The 15,556-nt window shown below is 42.2% G+C and overlaps 1 protein-coding gene across 6 annotated transcripts in view; it reads right to left on the reverse strand.

Moving 5' to 3' along the window:
• LOC111145597 (zinc finger protein 789) overlaps positions 1 to 13,478 on the reverse strand; it is a 32,978-nt gene extending 19,500 nt beyond the window's left edge. For 2 of the 6 annotated variants that reach the window (XM_022500600.1, XM_022500599.1), the window contains exon 1: positions 12,386 to 13,478. In XM_022500600.1, the coding sequence (XP_022356308.1) occupies positions 12,386 to 13,451 (1,066 nt within the window). In that variant the 5' untranslated portion in view covers positions 13,452 to 13,478. Of the gene's footprint in view, positions 1 to 6,178; positions 6,183 to 12,334 lie in introns of all 6 variants that reach the window. The other 4 variants (XM_022500596.1, XM_022500595.1, XM_022500597.1 and 1 more) reach the window with 4 other exon arrangements.
• Between the last annotated feature and the right edge of the window lie 2,078 nt (positions 13,479 to 15,556).

A 15,556-nucleotide genomic window follows, 5' to 3' on the forward strand; every position in this document is an offset into this window, starting at 1 on the left:
TTATAAATTAACTTAGGGATGTTTATACTCTATTTCCCCTCCTTCATTAGGTCCTTGGATGAGCCTTGGAACTTCAGTTTTCTGGCCCCTCACCTCTGCATTCTCCAAAGGAAAAGGCCAAGCTATTTTATGTATCCTTAGCTTGTTCTCTACAGGAGATTGAAAGCTGAGTTAGGTGGGGCGTCTGGGTGGCTCAGTGGGTTAAAGCCTCTGCCTTCAGCTCAGGTTCCCAGCATCCTGGGATCGAGCTCCGCATGGAGCTCCGCATCGGACTCTCTGCTTGGCGGGGAGCCTGCTTCCTCCTCTCTCTCTGCCTGCCTCTCTGCCTACTTGTGATCTCTGTCTGTCAAATAAATAAATAAAATCTTTAGAATAAAAAAAAAAGAAAGAAAGCTGAATTATGTATATTTGCATCCAATAAGGGGACCTCTTGGTCCTAGATGATGGGATTATTCTCCTGGGTTCACCCCCGTTCACCTCTGGCACCATCAAGCAAGTGCCTGGCAAGGAAGACTATTTACTCTTAAGCCTCACATAGACCAAACCAGGGGGTAAGATTATTTAATACTAGGAGAAGGTACCTGTTCTCCTTCCAGCATACCTATTGGCTGCTGCTCTTTTTTTTTTTTATTTTAAATTCTTTTTTTTTTTTTTTAAAGATTTTGTTTATTTATTTGAGAGAGAGTGTGTGAGAGAGAGAATGAGCATGAGAAGTGGGAGGGTCAGAGGGAGAAGCAGACTCCCTGCTGAGCAGGGAGCCCGATATGGGCCTCGATCCCGGGACTCCAGGATCATGACCTGAGCTGAAGGCAGTCGCTTAACCAACTGAGCCACCCAGGCGTCCCTTGGCTGCTGCTCTTATCCCCCGTTCAAAAGGGTGTTATTATAGAATTATAATAGTAAAATTAACCTGAATCCTCGCAAGATGGTAGCAAGTAAGCCAGTTCTCTCTTCTGGTCTGTCAAGATCAACAGTACACCACTCCTGCATGATAGGAATCGGTAAATAGTCTTCCTCACCAGGGAACTCACGCTGTTAAGAAACCTCATAATGACCTTGAAGTCAATGCCCTTCACAGTTCCTTGTATTCTATGTTCTTCCAAGACTTGGAGGTGGGAATGATAATTAGGAATTCTATACAGGCTCCCATTTTCTTCAGCTCAGTGACCAACAGGAGAGCTCCCCTGGGTTCCCAAATCAACATCTTGAGTCATAATACCCACTCAGGTCCACTTCAAGTAGCTCAGGATTAGGGCCACCTCCTAGGCCTAGGACTGTTCACTGGATATTGTCCTATGAAAAACAGGAACTCAGTCTTATCACTGAGGCTGACTTTCGTGGGTGCATAACTGACCTGGAAAGCGAATACATCTTTTTCAAAAAATCAGAAATGAATTCTGACAGAAGCATATAGAAGGAATAGTGAAGCCTGACCTTATAGTTAAAGAGTTTCTGACATCTATGATGATTTTTCTATATCAAATCATAATGGACATGTAAATTATTTTCTCCAGTTTACTTACTTTCTAAATAAAGGTGGGGCAATTTTCAGCCCTTGGAAATAATTTCTCCCTAAACTTCTCCAAGGAGAGGGCAGTGTAATCTAGGTTCAACTAGAATACACCTCTTAGAGTTTAATTCCCAAGCTTAAAGGCAAACGTCTATCTTATATTGAGGGACAGTCCGTTTAGAAGATAAGGCCTAAGAACTCTAAGGACGGTTGGAAATAGAGCTTCAGAATCCTAGCTTCTCTGTGCAAATGGTCTTGAGACATGAGATGGTTTTTCATTGGGAAACCATTTCTTTTCTTTTGTGTTCACACGTTTGTAGACTTTTCAGCAGTGTTTGACAAGTTGTGGTCAGTCACGAGCATCCGAATTATCGGAGACACATGCATGTTACGATACAGATCAACCTGCCCAAGCTAAATCTGCTGGATCAAAATCTCTGGAGGAGGGGCGCCCGGGTGGCTCAGTGGGTTAAGCCTCTGCCTTTGGCTTAGGTCATGATCTCAGGGTCCTGGGATTGAGCCCCGCATCGGGCTCTCTGCTCAGCGGGGAGCCTGCTTCCCCCTCTCTCTCTGCCTGATGCTCTGCTTACTTGCGATCTCTCTCTCTGTCAAATAAATAAATAAAATATTTAAAAAAAAAAAAAAATCTCTGGAGGAGAGGCCCCAGAGAGGGAAATTTTTCAAACACTCTGGGTGATCCATATGCCTGCAAAACTCTGCTCTATGCGGTACAGCCGGAAAGCTCTTAGGAGGCAAATGGATTTAGGTAATACAAGTAAAATAGGTTTGTGAGTTAGAACTGGAGGTTGAATCTTTCTTGGAGTCTAAAGACAACCACCAAGTAGGAGAGTTTGACTTGTAGTAGTGGTATCCTGAGTTTAACCATCTAGTTTCCTGCTTAATTGTAGGGTCACAGATTCCCTTCTCTTTATTCCATAATGCTTATCAAGACTTTTCCATTTATTTGTCTATCCCTTCAAAGTTGACGTCCTAACCTAACTTCCCTGTTGGCCTCAGTGGTACCTTGTGCACCTAAGATTAGAGCATCAAAGTTAGGGGTGCCTGGGTGGCTCAGTGGGCTAAGCCTCTGCCTTTGGCTCAGGTCATGATCCCAGGGTCCTGGGATTGAGCCCCGCATCAGGCTCTCTGATCAGCAGGGAGCCTGCTCCCCCTGCCCCCAAAACCTGCCTGCCTCTCTGCCAGCTTGGGATCTCTCTCTGTCAAATAAATAAATAAAATCTTAAAAAAAAAAAAAAAGAACATCAAAGTTATCTTGAATCTTCTATCTCTAAGCTTCCTTGAGTTCTGCCCATAATTCCTGTGTAATTTATTTCATACTTGTTCCTTCTTTCTGTTTCCTCAACTATGCTACTGTGGTAACTTTGGCTTTAGTTGCCCCCTTTATTTATCTGCTTGCTTCTTCTTTTTCACTCCCACGTTTTACCCTAAATCCTGGTGCCACATTAATCTTTTAACTACCGCTAAGTCTTAGTTAAAGAGGGTAATAGATCTGGAGGTGGCACAAAGTCAGGGATAGCCTCCAATTATTGTTAATTTAAACCAGTCACAACATGATTCAAATTAGATGTCATGCAAATATTTGAGTGCTTAATTAAAGCTTCATTTATTATTTAGGAATGCATTTATTAATTGACAACATAATAATGTAAAACTGGTACAAGTCTAAGGGCCTAGGCACACACAACTCCACGTAAGTTGACAAAAGTAGTCAAAAAGTTGATAACCTGTTAAATCATTATTGTTTGTTTCCTAAGTGTTTTTCTGGTAGAAAATTAGAACGTGGTGTGAAGCAGCCGAACCCCAACAACACACTCACTTCCTCTGCCCTCCATGCACCAGCCCTCACGGTTTTAGATCTTGTGAGAAACCAGAGCAGTCCTGGAAACACCCTCCCTCTCCACTGGCGATTATGACCACCACTTTCCTCTTGGGCAGGCCCGTGGGGGGAAGAGATGGAACCTGAGGGATGTGGAACCGCATTAGCTACACATCCAGTTGTCAAGGGGGGCAGAGGCATTGCAATAGCACAGGAGAAACAACATGGAATCTATTGTTTCCAAACAACAGATGACTTTTAGCGCAGAGCTGTGTTAGCTGTTTGGAGCACTTTCATTCATTTCATAAATGCTCTGTTTTTTTTTTTTTTTTCTTAAACAGCAATTTCTCCGTAAATTGGTCAGTCCATCCCTGGACTATCAAGAATACAAAAGATTTAGAGGCATCTGATGGTTCAGTCAGCTAAGCATCCGGCTCTTGATCTCAACTCTGGTCTTCATCTCAGGATTAGGAGTTCAAGCCCAGTGTTGGGCTCCATGCTGGACATGGATCCTACTTAAAAGGAAAAAAAAAATACAGAAGATTTATTTACTTTAAATGTGGGAATTTACATACAGAAAATAGCCAAATACAAGTATATTTCTTAAAAAAAAAAAAAAAGATTTTATTTATTTATTTGACAGAGAAATCACAAGTAGGCCGAGAGGCAGGCAGAGAGAGAGGGGGAAAAAAGCAGGCTCCCTGGGGCGCCTGGGTGGCTCAGTGGGTTAAAGCCTCTGCCTTCGGCTTGGGTCATGATCCCAGGGTCCTCGGATCGAGTCCCACATCGGGCTTTCTGCTCAGCGGGGAGCCTGCTTCCTCCTCTCTCTGCCTGCCTCTCTCCCTACTTGTGATCTCTGTCTGTCAAATAAATAAATAAAATATTAAAAAAAAAAAAAAAAGCAGGCTCCCTGCTGAGCAGAGAGCCCGATGCGGGGCTCGATCCCAGGACCCTGAGATCATGACCTGAGCTGAAGGCAGAGGCTTAACCCACTGAGCCACCCAGGAACCCCTACAAATATATTTCTAAAAGAACTTTTTTTAGGGCATCTGGCTGGCTCAGTCAGAGTAGCATGTGACTCTTCATCGTTCAAGCCCCGTGTTGGCTGTAGAGATGACTTAAATAAGTGAATAAAGAAACTTAATTTTAAAAAGTAAAAGGATTTTTTCAGTAATCACCCATTAAAGAATGTCATGTGATCAAAATAATTTAAGCAAGATTTCCTATGGCGTATGGAGCCAGGAGATAATAAATCTGAAAGCTGAATGTGACCAACAGATGATGTCGTAATGGCTCTGTCCACACGATATGGACGAGATGGTGTATCTCACAATGAACAGTTGCAATGACCTCATAGCTGGCCTGCTCAGTAATGCATACGCATTTGGGCCATTTTATTTTTTGGCAAACTGCAACCATTTCAAGATGGTGACTTGCAATATTGCATCGTTAATTCACATATTGGGGGAAACAAAGCCAAAAAATGCACCCAGAAGATGCTGAAGCTGAAACAATTATGCTTTCATAAATTTGGAATAGCTATGTCCCCAGGAATTCTGCACCTGGTGTTCTGCTGTATGATATGTCACCATTGTCACCCCTCTGCTTAGAAAAAAAAAAATCATTAGATAAGAAGGCCCCAAAATAAAGTCCCTAATTTTTTTAAAGTGTTCATTGAAGGCAGCTCATCAAAGCATTTTATTTGTTTGTGTGAGGGAGAGTGAGAAAGAGAGAGTGAGAGAGAGAGCGAGAGAGCACACAAGCAAGGGGCGGGGCAGAGGCAGAAGGAGAAGCAGATTCCCCACTGAGCAGGGAGCCCAATGTGGGGCTTGATCCCAGGACCCTGGGATCATGACCTGAGCAGAAGACAGACACTTACCTGACTGAGCCACCCAGGCATCCCCCCCGCCCCATATTTCTTATCCTAATGTTCAGGATCCTCTCATTATGAGTCATGCCTTTTCTGTCATAATCCAGCCAAACCCGTCATCTTATCATTCCCCAAATATTCTATTTATTGTGAAAATACATCAGTGGAGGGTAGGTTCTGAAATTAGATGGTAAGCTAAATCAAATGACTTCGAAATTATTCCTGTAAAGTCCTTTACCTTACCCCAAAAGAACAGTATGCATCATTTTGTATGAACACCTGTACTCAGCAAGTATGTATACATGGGAAGTCTATGCAGTCATGTACAGTCATGTTCTCCAGGGGGACTAGACTCAGATTAAATCATTTAAGTGACTCCTTACTCATCTCCTTTGAGCAAATACATGAAGATTCTAGGCTTTTGCTGGCTTGAACATCTGTTCATCAATATCTCGTTCTCTTGTATAGTTTGATTATTTCCTTGAACTTCTTTTTGCTGTTTTCCCATGGCTCTCAGTTCATTCCCATGACTCTCAAAAATTTTTTGTTTCTTCCTTAAAACTGTAAACAAAGTTATCACCAACCACTTGTCTGGTTACCTGATGATGCATTTTACTTCTTTGCCAATGGTGGTACTCCCTTAAAATCACTTACATGTTTTTACTGAAAGTTTATTTAGTGACCGAAACTAATAGATAATATCTTGGAACTTATTGAGGATTCCTGTGTGCCAGGGGACTTTTCCATGTGCTTTACATGAATTAATTTACAGCGTCCACATGACAACTCTATGAAGTAGGAAAGTGAATCACAGGAAAATGTTTGCCAGGTTCAGGAGGAATGTGTGTGTACTCATTTACATTTTGAGTGGGGCTGCACTGCGACTTTGGGTTGAACCTGCAAGGAGGTTGGTCACGTTGGCGGGTAAAGAGTGATAAAATGAAAATGAGCTTCAGATCACTCACCTGGGGAAATGTATATAGTCCCACCAATCTCGCCACGGGCATGGACAGCGCCAGCTGAGATCCCCCATCAGAGGAGGCAGAGGAGGGTGAGTTTGGCAGCTGTAGTTGGATACGGGGTTTTCAGGTCCTGTCTGGAGGCATATGGTTCCCTGGATGGCCCCTGAGATGAAGCTTCCAGACCCCCAAGTGGAAAATCCTAGAGTGAGATTGGTAACAAATGAATGTCTCTGTTGATTTCCTCTGTCGCAAAGATGAAGACCCAAACTGACCAGTAACTCCAGGCTGTGATTCTGAGTTTAAGAACTGCAAATGAAGTTTTAGAATTCCCTAAAATCTACCAGTATCTTTATAGTTTTTTAATGAGTTTTTAGATAAATATGTCCACAAAGAGTCTTTGCTTTCCTTGGGCATGTTGAAAATCGCCGAATCGCCTCCATTCCAGCTTTCCCACCTCCAGATGCTCCCATAGAATGCGTTCAGGGCAGGGATTAGGGTGAGACAAGTGACGCATGCACCTTGGGTGCAAAACTTAAGAGGGCACCAAAAAATTCAGTGATCAAGAGAAATGTTTTAATGCAATATTTTCTAAATCAGAATTAATGCAGGGGCTCCTGACTGGCTCAGTCAGTAGACCATGTGACTCTTCATCTCAGGGTTGTGAATTCAGGCTCCTCGTTGGGTGTAGAGATTACTTTAAAAATCTTTAAAAAGGGGGTGCCTGGGTGGCACAGTCTGTTGAGCGGTGGACTCTTGGTGTCAGCTCAAGTTGTGAACTTGGCATCATGGGATCGAGCCCGCCCACCCCTGTCAGGCTCCACACTGCGCTCAGAGTCAGCTTGGGATTCTCTCTACCCCTCCTCTCTCTCAAATATATAAATAAGTCTTTTTAAAAAATCTCTAGGGGCGCCTGGGTAGCTCAGTGGGTTAAAGCCTCTGCCTTTGGCTCAGGTCATGATCCCAGGGTCCTGGGATCAATCCCCACATTGGGCTCTCTGCTTGGCAGGGAGCCTGCTTCCTCCTCTCTCTCTGCCTGCCTCTCCGCCTACTTGTGATCTTTGTCAAATAAGTAAATAAAATCTTTAAAAAAAAATCTCTAGGCGTGCCTGGGTGGCTCAGTGGGTTAAAGCCTCTGCCTTCAGCTCAGGTCATGATCCCAGGGTCCTGGGATCAAGCCCCGCATAGTGCTCTCTGCTCAGCAGGGAGCCTGCAAAAATTAAAAGAAAAAATCTCTAAATACAAAAAAATCGATGAAAAACAAAATATCAGAATTTTAAGTAAGACAAGCTGTTGTTTGCTTGTCTTATAATGCTTGTTTTATATTGTGCACTGAGAAGTTATTTCCAATCAGCTCCTGGTTTCTGGGCCATGAAGCCATCACATCCTACTTTGTACAGGTTGACAATGGTGTGTGAACAGACTGGGCAATGTGGACTTTGTATGTAGTCATTTTTTGATTTTTATTTTTTTAAGTAAACCTTATGCCCAACAAGGGGCTTGAACTCATAAAACCAGAAATCAAGAGTCACATGCTCTACTGACTGAGCCAGCCAGGGGCCTGCCCCATAGTTATTCATTTAAATTATGGGGCTTGTATTAACTTTTCCAATTTGTATATAGGAGTACGTATGTTTCTTGCTTCCGTATCCAATATGGCTTGGAATAGCACTGGATAGGTATTAAAATGTTTTGAGGGGTGCCTGGGTGGCTCAGTTGGTTGGGCGTCTCACTCTTGGTTTCAGCTCCGGTCATGATCTCATAGAATCCTGGGATCAAACCCCGACTGGCTCTGCACTCCATGTGGAATCTATTTGAGATTCTTTCCCCCTCCCTCTCCCTTTGGTCCTCCCCCCTGCTCATGCTCTATCTCTCTCTCTCTAAAATAAATAAAGAAATAAAATCTTTAAAATTTTTTTGATTGGCTCAAGTCAAACCAAAATACAGTGAAGGGTGGCACTCTGCCCTGCTCCATTCATGTCATTCCTTCTAACCCCCACATGTAATTTTCTTGCATGTTCTTTCAGTTTTGTTTTGTTTTGCTTTGTTTTGTAAAAGCAGGCATACAGGAAGTACCAACCTTTGCCTTCGTTGATGTTCTATATTGTATATCTGCTTTGTATTTTAAAACTTCTGTTCTGTATTTTTTTAAGATTTTTTTTTTATTTTATTTGAGAGAGAGCTTGAGCGGGGAGGCAGAGGGAGAGGCAGACTCCCTTTGTTTGTTTGTTTTTTAAGATTTTATTTATTTATTTGACAGACAGAGATCACAAGGAGGCAGAGAGGCAGGTGGAGGGGGGGCGGGGGGAGGGGGAAGCAGGCTCCCTGCTGAGCAGAGAGCCCGATGCAGGGCTCGATCCCAGGACCCTGGGATCATGACCTGAGCCAAAGGCAGAGGCTTTAACCCACTGAGCCACCCAGGCGCCCCTCCCTATACGTTGTTTTAGTTGTATCCACAAGCTTGAATATATTGCATCTTCATTTTTATTCAGTCAAAAAAATCGTTTTTCAATTTCTATTTTTCTTTTTTCTTTTCTCTTTGGTTACTTAATGGTGTTTTTCTTAATTTCTAGGAACTTGAGGCTTCTTCCCCCATTACCTGTTGGTGGTATCTAGATTAATCCCACTATAGTCAAAGAGGATAATATATATTATTTCAACCCATTTTCCTTTAAAAATTTTTGACTTGGAGTCATCTGGGTGGCTCAGTTAAGCATCTGCCTTCGCCTCAGGTCATGGTCTCTGTCTGAGTCCTGGGATCAAGCCCTGAGTCAGGCTTCCTGCTCTGTGGGGAGCCTGCTTCCCTCTCTCTCTCTCCTGCTGCCCCTCCCAACCGCTCATTCATTCATTCTCTCTTTCTCTCACATAAATAAATAAATAAAATCTTTTTAAAAAATTTTTTTACTTGGGTTAATTACAGGTATGGCATTTAATTTCCAAATATTTGGGCATTTCCTATCTTGTTGTATTGATCTCTACTTTCATTAAATGTAGTAGAAAATATTCTCAGTCCTTTGCATTTACTGACCTTGCTTTAAGGCCCATAACCTACCTTGGTGAACATTCCATGTGCACTTAAAGGGAATGTGCACTCTGAAGTTGTGTATAAAGTATTCTACATATGCCAGTAAATTCAACATGGTAGACAGTGTTGTTCAGCTTTTCTAGATCCTTAATATTTTTTGTGTAGATGTTCTATCAACTGCTGAGAATGGATTATTAAATTTTTTTAAAGACTCATACATTTATTTTAGAGAGAGAGCACATGAGAACACAAGCATGTGGTGGGGGTGGGGCAGAGGGAGAGAACCCTCAAGCAGATTCCCCTTTGAACACGGAGGCTGACACATGGTTCATGTTCCGTGTTCATGAACTGTGTTCATGACACATGGATCATGACCTGAGCCAAAGTCAGGAGTCAGATGTTCAGCCAACTGAGCCAGCCAGGCACCCCGGGAGTGTTAAAATTTCCAAATAATAAAATTGTGGATTGTTCTTTGTAAAAATTTAGTTCAGTTGGTTTTTACCTTGTGATTTTGGAAGCCCTGATGTGAGGCACATTATATATTAATAACTTAAAATTATTTTTTTTTTTAGATTTTATTTATTTATTTGACAGAGAGAGATCACAAGTAGACAGAGAGGCAGGCAGAGAGAGAGACAGAGAGAGAGAGAGAGGGAAGCAGGCTCCCTGCTGAGCAGAGAGCCCGATGCGGGACTCGATTCCAGGACCCTGAGATCATGACCTGAGCCGAAGGCAGCGGCTTAATCCACTGAGCCACCCAGGCGCCCCAATAACTTAAAATTATAAACCTTATTTATAATATTAACATATATTCTATATGTAATGCAGTTACACATAAGAATTCCTAACCTTGATGAATTGACCATTTTATCATTACAAAATGTCCTTCTGTATCTGTGCTGATACCCTTCTTGAATTCTATCTTATCTGATATTAATATGTCCACTCCAACTTTCTTTTGATTAGTGTTTTCACTGTATATCTCCATCTTTCAAACTTTCAACCTGTGTTTCTGTATTTAACATGTGCCTCTTTTACATATACTGGGGTCAGGCATCTTTATACAGTGTCATAATCTTTGAGTTTTATTTGGAGTGTTTCTTTTACACTTAATGTAATTACTGATTGCATTTAGCTCTACCATTTTGCTGTTTAGGATTTTTCCCATCTGTGCCTCTCTTTCTCCTTTGCCACCTTCCTTGGATTAAATTTTTTTTTTAACATGTAATTTAGTTCCTCTACTTACATTATCATTTAATGGATATTCTATAGGGATTACAGTATCATCTGTAATTTCTTTTTTTTTTAAAGTCATTTGTAATTTCTCATAATCTCCTTAGCATTGGGGCACGTGGGTGGCTCAGTGGGTTAAAGCCTCTGCCTTTGGGTCAGGTCATGATCTCAGGGTCCTGGGATCGAGTTCCGCATCGGGCTCTCTGCTTGGCGGGGAGCCTGCTTCCCCCCACTCTCTCTCTGCCGGCCTCACTGCCTACTTGTGATCCCTGCCTGCCAAATGAATAAATAAAATCTTTTTTAAAAAAATCTCCTTAGAATTATTATTCTTTGTCATATTAAATGTAGAAACTTTTAAAATTGACCTTTCCTCCCAACTACATGCCTTGAAGTTCAGTATTAATTTGTGCAAACAACTAAATTTTATTATAACTTCAGGAAATTTTTAAGATACCAACAATATAGTTGGAGTCAAAAGTTTAAGTCTTTGGGACACCTTGTGGCTCAATCAATTGAGTGTTTGCCTTTGACTCAGGTCATGATCCTGATGGGATCAAGCCCTGCATGGGGCTCCCTGCTCAGTTAGGAGTCTGCTTCTCCCTCTCCCTCTGCTCCTCCCCCAACTAGTGCTTGCTCATTCTCTCTCTCACTTTTTTTGTCTCAAATAAATAAATGACATCTTAAAAAAAAAAATTCAACTCTTTGAGGTTCTCTCCTAGTCACTCTATCTCCACTCCTGATTCCTGGTGTGGAGGTCCTCCTCTTGTTTCTTAAGGTTAATATTTGCCACCAGTGGACCACAGGTAGCAAGCACGATATATGATCCTCATAGGCAGAAGTGGTTGAGAAAGCTTTATCCAGGCTTAAAGGGTGAGGGCCAGAGCAGAAGTTAGTATCAGGAAGCTCAATTCACACAAAGTCAGAGAAAACAAAAAAGCTCCGAACAAGGGGCACCTGGGTGGCTCAGTGGGCTGAATGAAGCCTCTGCCTTCAGCTCCGGTCATGATCCCAGGGTCCTTGGATCGAGCACCACATCGGGCTCTCTGCTCAGCAGGGAGTCTGCTTCCTCCTCTCTCTCTGCCTGCCTCTCTGCCTACTTGTGATCTCTGTCTGTCAAAAAAATAAATAAAATCTTTATTAAAAAAAAGTTTATAAAAAAATTTTTTTAAAAAGGTCCAAACAAAAGGATCCAAAGTCAGGAAAGAAAGAAAGAGAGAGAGAGAGAGAGAAAGGAAGAAAAGAGGAAGGAAGGAAGAAGGAAAAAAAGGAAGGAAAGAAAGAAAGAAAAGGAAGGAAGGAAGGGGACATTTTATAATTAGCAACATAAAGAAAAGGCAGAAATAAGGACACAAAGAGCTCTTGAGAGCTGACACAGATTGTTATTATCCTTTCAAGCTGCCTGTACTCCTCATACCTTACTGAAATGATCCTTTAGCCTCAAGTACTGGTCAGGCTGCTCCTCTGATTTGTTTTTCTATAATATCAGATGCTTAGCTTCTGAGTCTGTTTCTCTGACTGAACCAGACTTCCTCCTTCTGTGCTTCTCTAGGATTTCTCTGTACTGCTTCAGCTTTTTGGGATTTGTTACTGTACTTCTTGTCCTCTTCCCCTACCTAATAACCTTTCGAGGAAGAGAGCTATTTTTTGCGTGACACAGCCTCATGTTTTTGTAGTATACCCTGTAATACTTAGAACAGGTCTACACAATTAGGAGAAAATACATAATCCCCCCCCTTTTTTTAAGTAAAACCTCGCCCAACATGGGACTTGAACTCACAACCCACAGATCAAGAGTTGCATGCTCTACCCACTGAGCCACCTGGGTGCCCTGAGACTACATAGTTACTTCATAAATTTACTGCATTCTATTCATCATGAATTTCTTTGTGTTGATGAAAGGCTGAACGCATGTTAAAGGTTTTCTCACATTTCTTACACTTGTAGTGTTTTTCTCCCGTATGGGTTTTCTGGTGTTGAATAAGAGATGAACTCTGGCTGAAGGCTTTGTCACAATCATTGCATTTATACGGTTTCTCTCCAGTATGAGTTCTCACGTGCTTTGTAAGAGATGAGCTCTGGCTGAAGGCTTTCTTGCATTCTTTGCATTTGTAAGGTTTCTCTCCAGTATGAATTCTCTGATGTCTTACAAGAGCTGAGCGGTCACTGAAGGCTTTCCCACATTCATTACATTTGTAAGGTTTCTCCCCAGTATGGGTTCCTTGGTGTTGAATAAGAGCTGAACAGTAACTGAAGGCTTTCCCACATTCACTGCATTCATATGGCTTTTCCCCTGTATGAGTTCTCTGATGTTGAGTGAGGCCTGACCTGTCACTGAAGGCTTTCCCACACTCTGTACATCCATAGGGTTTTTCTCCAGTATGAACCCTTTGATGTTTAATAAGGGATGAGGTATCATTGAAAGCTTTCCCACATTCCTTGCATTTATAGGGTTTCTCTCCAGTATGGATTCTGTGATGTTGAATAAGGTATGTGCTTTGGTTGAAGGCCTTCCCACATTCATTGCACTCGTAGGGTTTTTCTCCAGTATGAATGATATGATGTTGGATAAGAGCTGACCGATGACTGAAAGCCTTCCCACACTCGTTACACTCATACGGTTTCTCTCCAGTGTGAATCCTCTGATGCTGAATAAGTGATGAGCTCCGACTGAAGGCCTTTCCACACTCATTACACACATAAGGCTTCTCTCCAGTATGAATTCTCTGATGGAGGATGAAGGCTGAGTAGTAACTGAAGCCCTTCCCACATTCATTGCACTTCCAAGGCTTTTTCACTGAGTAAATGTGATGTTGAATTGGGCTTGAACTTTCACCACTTTCATTACAATCCTCCACAGGGGTTTTCTTGCGTTTAATTATGATTTGCCTTAAGTCTTTCTTCGGATTTCCTTGCCGCCTTTCTAATGTGTCTTCGCATTGCCAGGTTTCTATCAGTCTGGAGTCCCAGGACTCATCCTTCTTAAGTCTCTCCATTATCAGATCTCTTTCAGATGACATTTCATCATAAAGTCCCTGCTTCGGAAAGTATTCTTTAGTTTCAGGTATAGATTCAGAATCTGAAATAAACAAAAAGTACAAATATTTGTGTTCTCTGTGTTGAAAGAAAAAAAATGACTGAGTTGGCAAAAGGAAAAGAAAATAAAAATGACACTTATTAAACATATTTTTAGCGTGTTTTCAGAAAGCACCTCCTGGGGCATTTGAAAGGTGGCTCAGTTGTTAAGTGTCTGCCTTCAGCTCAGGTCATGATCCTGGGGTCCTGGAATCGAGCCCATTGGGCTCCCTGCTCTATGGGAAGCCTGCTTCTCCCTTTCCCACTCCCCCTCCTTGTGTTCCCTCTCTTACCATGTCTCCCTCTGTCAAATAAATAAATAAATAAATAAAATCTTTAAAAAAAAAAAAAAAGAAAGAAAGAAAGAAAGAAAGCACCTCCTGGCAATGGCAGAGGGAGTCTCAGGGACTAACAGAGATGGGAGAATGGCTATTACAAGACACAAGAAGAGGACGATGAGGAGCATCTACCTAAGAGAATGGAAAACTGAGCAGACAAGTCAGGAAGGAGGAGAGCCTGGTGGGATGAGAATAAACATTGATATAAAATATCTGAGGAAGGGTGGGAAGAGGAAAAGTTGAGATTGGGCAGTTTTGAAAAAGTACAAGAAAAAAAAATCACTTCTAATAATCACCTGAAAATAACCACTTTTTGAAATTTTAAATAGTTCCCTCTGGTCCCCCTTTCTTTTCTTTTCTTTCTTTTTTTTTTTTCTTTCTTGAGAGAGAGAGAGAGCAGGGGGCAGGGGGTGGAGGGGCAGAGGGAGAGGGAGAGGGAGAATCTAAAGCAGGCTCCATGCCCAGCATGGAGCCCAGTGAGAGGGCTCAATCTTACAACAATGAGATCATGATCTGAGCTAAATCAAGAGTCATACGCTTCACCGACTGAGCCACCCAGCTGCCCCACTCCAGTCCCTTTTTAAAGGCACAGACTTTTTTCATGTTCACCATACATTTTATTATTTTTTTTTACCATACACTTTAAATACGATTTTGTGTTTCCACTAACCACTGCCCCCTCCTTTCCTTCCTTCTCTCCTTCTTCCCTTCCTTTCTTCCTCCTTTCTTTCTTCCTTATTTTTTTTGTCATACCCAAATTTCTCAAAAAGCTTTCGTACATTTTCTTATCACATCCTTGCTCCTGTTCTCAATTCTCTCCCTACTGCTCAGTTGCAACTGCTCTCACTGAAGTTACTAACCATTTAGAGGTCACCCAAACCCAGTGGATTGTTTTCATTCCTTGTTTAGCTTGGCCTCTCAATAGCACTTGACAGTGGTGACCTTGCCTCCTTCCTAACAACATCCCCCCCGCCTTCCTTCCCCAACTTCATTTGGATATAATTGACATGTGTTCTCTCTTGACTTCTGTGATTCTAAGCTGTCAAGGGTTTACTCCTGATCTCTATTTATTTGGGACTTCCTCTGTTTCTTCTTCTTTTTTTTTTTTTTTAAGATTTTATTTATTTATTTATTTGTCAGAGAGGGAGAGAGAGAGAGCGAGAGAGCACACAAGCAGGCAGAGAGGCAGGCAGAGGCGGAGAGAGGAGCAGCCTCCCTGCTGAGCAAGGAGCCCAATTCGGGACTCAATCCCAGGACTCTGGGACCATGACCTGAGCCGAAGGCAGCAGCTTAACCCACTGAGCCACCCAGGTGCCCCCCTCTCTTTCTTCTTAAATGTTGATGTTCCTGGTATTCAATCTAACCTCTCCTTTGTTGCTCCTCCCCATCCCCCACAACATTGTCTCCATTAAAGACCTCATCCAGTCCATGGTATTCATTGCTTTTTTAGAAAAATTGAAATATACTTGACATGTAAATTTAAGGTACACAACATGGTAATTTGATATATTCATATAATATGATTGCTGATGTAGTGACAGCACCTCAATTACATCACTTATTTTCACACAATTATCCTCTTTCTCCTGACAGTTTATCTTTGTTCTGTAAAAGAACTGGTGATGGGGCACCTGGGTGGCTGAGTTCGTAGAGCATCTGCCTTCGGCTTGGGTCATGATCCCAGGGTCCTGGGATCAAGCCCCGTGTTGAGC

This window comes from Enhydra lutris, unplaced genomic scaffold (genome assembly GCF_002288905.1).
Source record: "Enhydra lutris kenyoni isolate GAN:26980312 unplaced genomic scaffold, ASM228890v2 scaffoldscaffold13, whole genome shotgun sequence".
Taxonomy (NCBI): Eukaryota; Metazoa; Chordata; class Mammalia; order Carnivora; family Mustelidae; genus Enhydra; species Enhydra lutris.